The 2712-nt window shown below is 33.5% G+C and overlaps 1 protein-coding gene across 1 annotated transcript in view; it reads left to right on the top strand.

Moving 5' to 3' along the window:
* The window catches only part of LOC106876221 (uncharacterized), a 42451-nt gene that overhangs the window by 19707 nt on the left and 20032 nt on the right, over positions 1-2712 (top strand). The window contains exons 9-10 of the mRNA XM_052968048.1: positions 292-318; positions 1924-1974. Of these exons, the coding sequence (XP_052824008.1) occupies positions 292-318; positions 1924-1974 (78 nt within the window). The remainder of the gene's footprint in view (positions 1-291; positions 319-1923; positions 1975-2712) is intronic.

The raw sequence follows: 2712 nt of genomic DNA on the forward strand, positions 1-2712 counted from the left end.
TTTACATTTATTAATCCTTAATTGTACTTCACTATCCCACTCAATATTTTTTATTGTTTATTTTGTATTAATTTGGTAATGATAATCTGAGCTAAATGGGGAAAATAATATTATATTACTAATTCCTACTTACACAACTTTGAATGTGTGTGTGTGTGTGTAAGAGTGAATGTTTTTCATCAATATTTGTTCTGATATTTTCAATACATCCTAAATATATTTTAAATGTTATCTATAATCATGTCATTATTTTTTAACACCTTAAATTTGTGGTCAATCATTATCCTAAAGACAATACAGGCAGGAAGAAACCTGCTGGTAAGCATCATTATGTTCAGTTCATTAATATAACTAACAAGAGTTTGAGATGTATTAACTAACATATATGAAAATATAAAATTTAATAATAAGGATAGAAATTGATATTAATCAATTAAAACCAGTGGTCCAGCATTTTTAAAAAATCCGAAGATTAAAATTATGTTACGTACACAAATAAGAGGAATGACCAGCAAAAGTGGACTCCTATATGTTAGAAATAGATGCCGAATCATCTAACCACGAAGAATACTGAGAACATATTCTTTGTGGTTAGATGATTCGGCATCTATTTCTAGCATATAGGAGTCCACTTTTGCTGGTCATTCCTCTTATTTCAGTATGTAATATATGATAATATATATGACAAAAATTATATATCTAAGACAAATTATAACAGAAGAAAATCTTCAGCTTTTATGGCACCATGTACTGAACTCTATAGATTAGATAAGTGACTGGTGCAAGGTGGCACACACTGAGACAATATTTTAGGTAGCACCATAAAAGGGGGCAATAAAGAAAATATCAAGCAACTAAAAAGAAGCTAAATGTTGACTATACGTAGCGTAAGGAAAGGCAAAATAGCAAAAGTTGGCATATATTGTACGAGATGAGGATCAGACATGCGAGGCCATCCAAATTGACACAATATTTACAAGGTAGAAGAGACACTGGATAGATGTATAGAATAACAATGCCTTCCTAAGTTTTACTGATACCAAACATAAAGAGACTAAGTTTATTCCAAATAGAAGCAGAAGAGCTACCAGCATTCCAGTTTTACAGTGTTATGACAGCACAATTAAACAATGTAAAGATAGGGAAAGTAGCTGGTCTCTTGGGACTAAATATTTAGAAATTTGGAATATCCATGGGTTATTAGAAAGTTGATTAAGAATAGGATTAACTTGGATATGCCAAGAAGCTGTATCATTGAGATCATATTCCAAATGAAATAACTACAAAGAAGTATTTAGCTAGGAGTAAGCTCCTATACCAAGCATTTGTGAATTTGGAGAAAGGAACAAACCCTTTCACTTAGTCATACACTATCTGATCTGGTAGCTGCTAAGGAAACTGGTTTTTGATGAATTGGTTGTTTCAGCCATATAAGCAATGTGCAGAATCGCTGTGAGCAAGGTGAGTGATAGCAATGAATTTAGTGTGCATATGGGGGTTTATCAAAACTCAATGCTCAGCCTTTCCTGTTTCCTTAGGTCCCCAAGCTATAACTTTCAAAACACCTGTATGCTGATGATTCTGCTTTTATGTCAGAATCTGTAGAAAAACTGGGTCAGATAGAAATTTCAAACATGAGAGTAAAATCTGCATTTGAAGGGCATTAACTTTAATCTAGCAAAATATAGGAAGAAAGACTGGACTCAGGTACCATCAGGAAAATGAATGTGCTCTTTATGCTGGAAATGAGCAAGTAGAAATTTTATAAGGTGTCCCCAGTGTAAACAATACATACATTCCTGCTTATACTTCTTTGAACATTTATGTACATGAGGGAGCGAGTGTTTTTCATGAATATTAGTCCTAGTACTTTCAGCACAGCATTAATATATTTAAATCATATCTTTCTTTAATTTCTTAAAGATGTGGAAGAACTTTATGCTAAAGTTAACAAACCAAGTGTGAAAACTCATGGTAAGCATAATTATATTCAGTCCATTCATAAAACTATATAAACTTCAAGGGATATTAACTGATACATATAACAAGTTGATTAAGAATAGGATTAACTTTGATATGCCAAGAAGCTGTATCATTGAGATTGTATTCCAAATGAAATAACTACAAAGAAGTACTTAGCTAGGAGTAAGCTCCTATACCAAGCATTTGTGAATTTGGAGAAATGGACAAACCCTTTCACTTAGTCATTCACTATCTAACTTAGTAGATGCTAGGGAAATGGGACTTAGATGAATAGGTTGTGTGAGCCATACAAGCCATGTGCAGAATCATTTTGGGTAAGGTGAGTGATAGCAATGAATTTAGTATGCATATGGGGTTTATCAGGATTCAGTGCTCAGCATTCCTGCTTATTTAGGCCTCCAAACTATGGAAGAGGTGTTCTTAACAATTAACCTTGGAAACTAATGCATATGACTCTGTTGAACAATTATTCTTTTACTTGTTGCAGTCGTTTGACTGCAGACATGCTGGTGCACTGCTCTTTAGTCGAAGTGTGGAAGTAAGGGAACTTTATATAGTACCAAAGACTTCAAGGTCCAACCTCAGAAACTACACCAAAATGAGATGATATGAGAGGGTTATGATGTGGATGAAGCCAAGGTGTGCTGTGATAGCAAAGAGGAACTGATTTAAATTATGATCACTTGACAAACCTAAGCAGGACATCAATAGTAGTTGATCAATGATGAT

The sequence above is a fragment of the Octopus bimaculoides genome, chromosome 5 (assembly GCF_001194135.2).
Source record: "Octopus bimaculoides isolate UCB-OBI-ISO-001 chromosome 5, ASM119413v2, whole genome shotgun sequence".
Taxonomy (NCBI): Eukaryota; Metazoa; Mollusca; class Cephalopoda; order Octopoda; family Octopodidae; genus Octopus; species Octopus bimaculoides.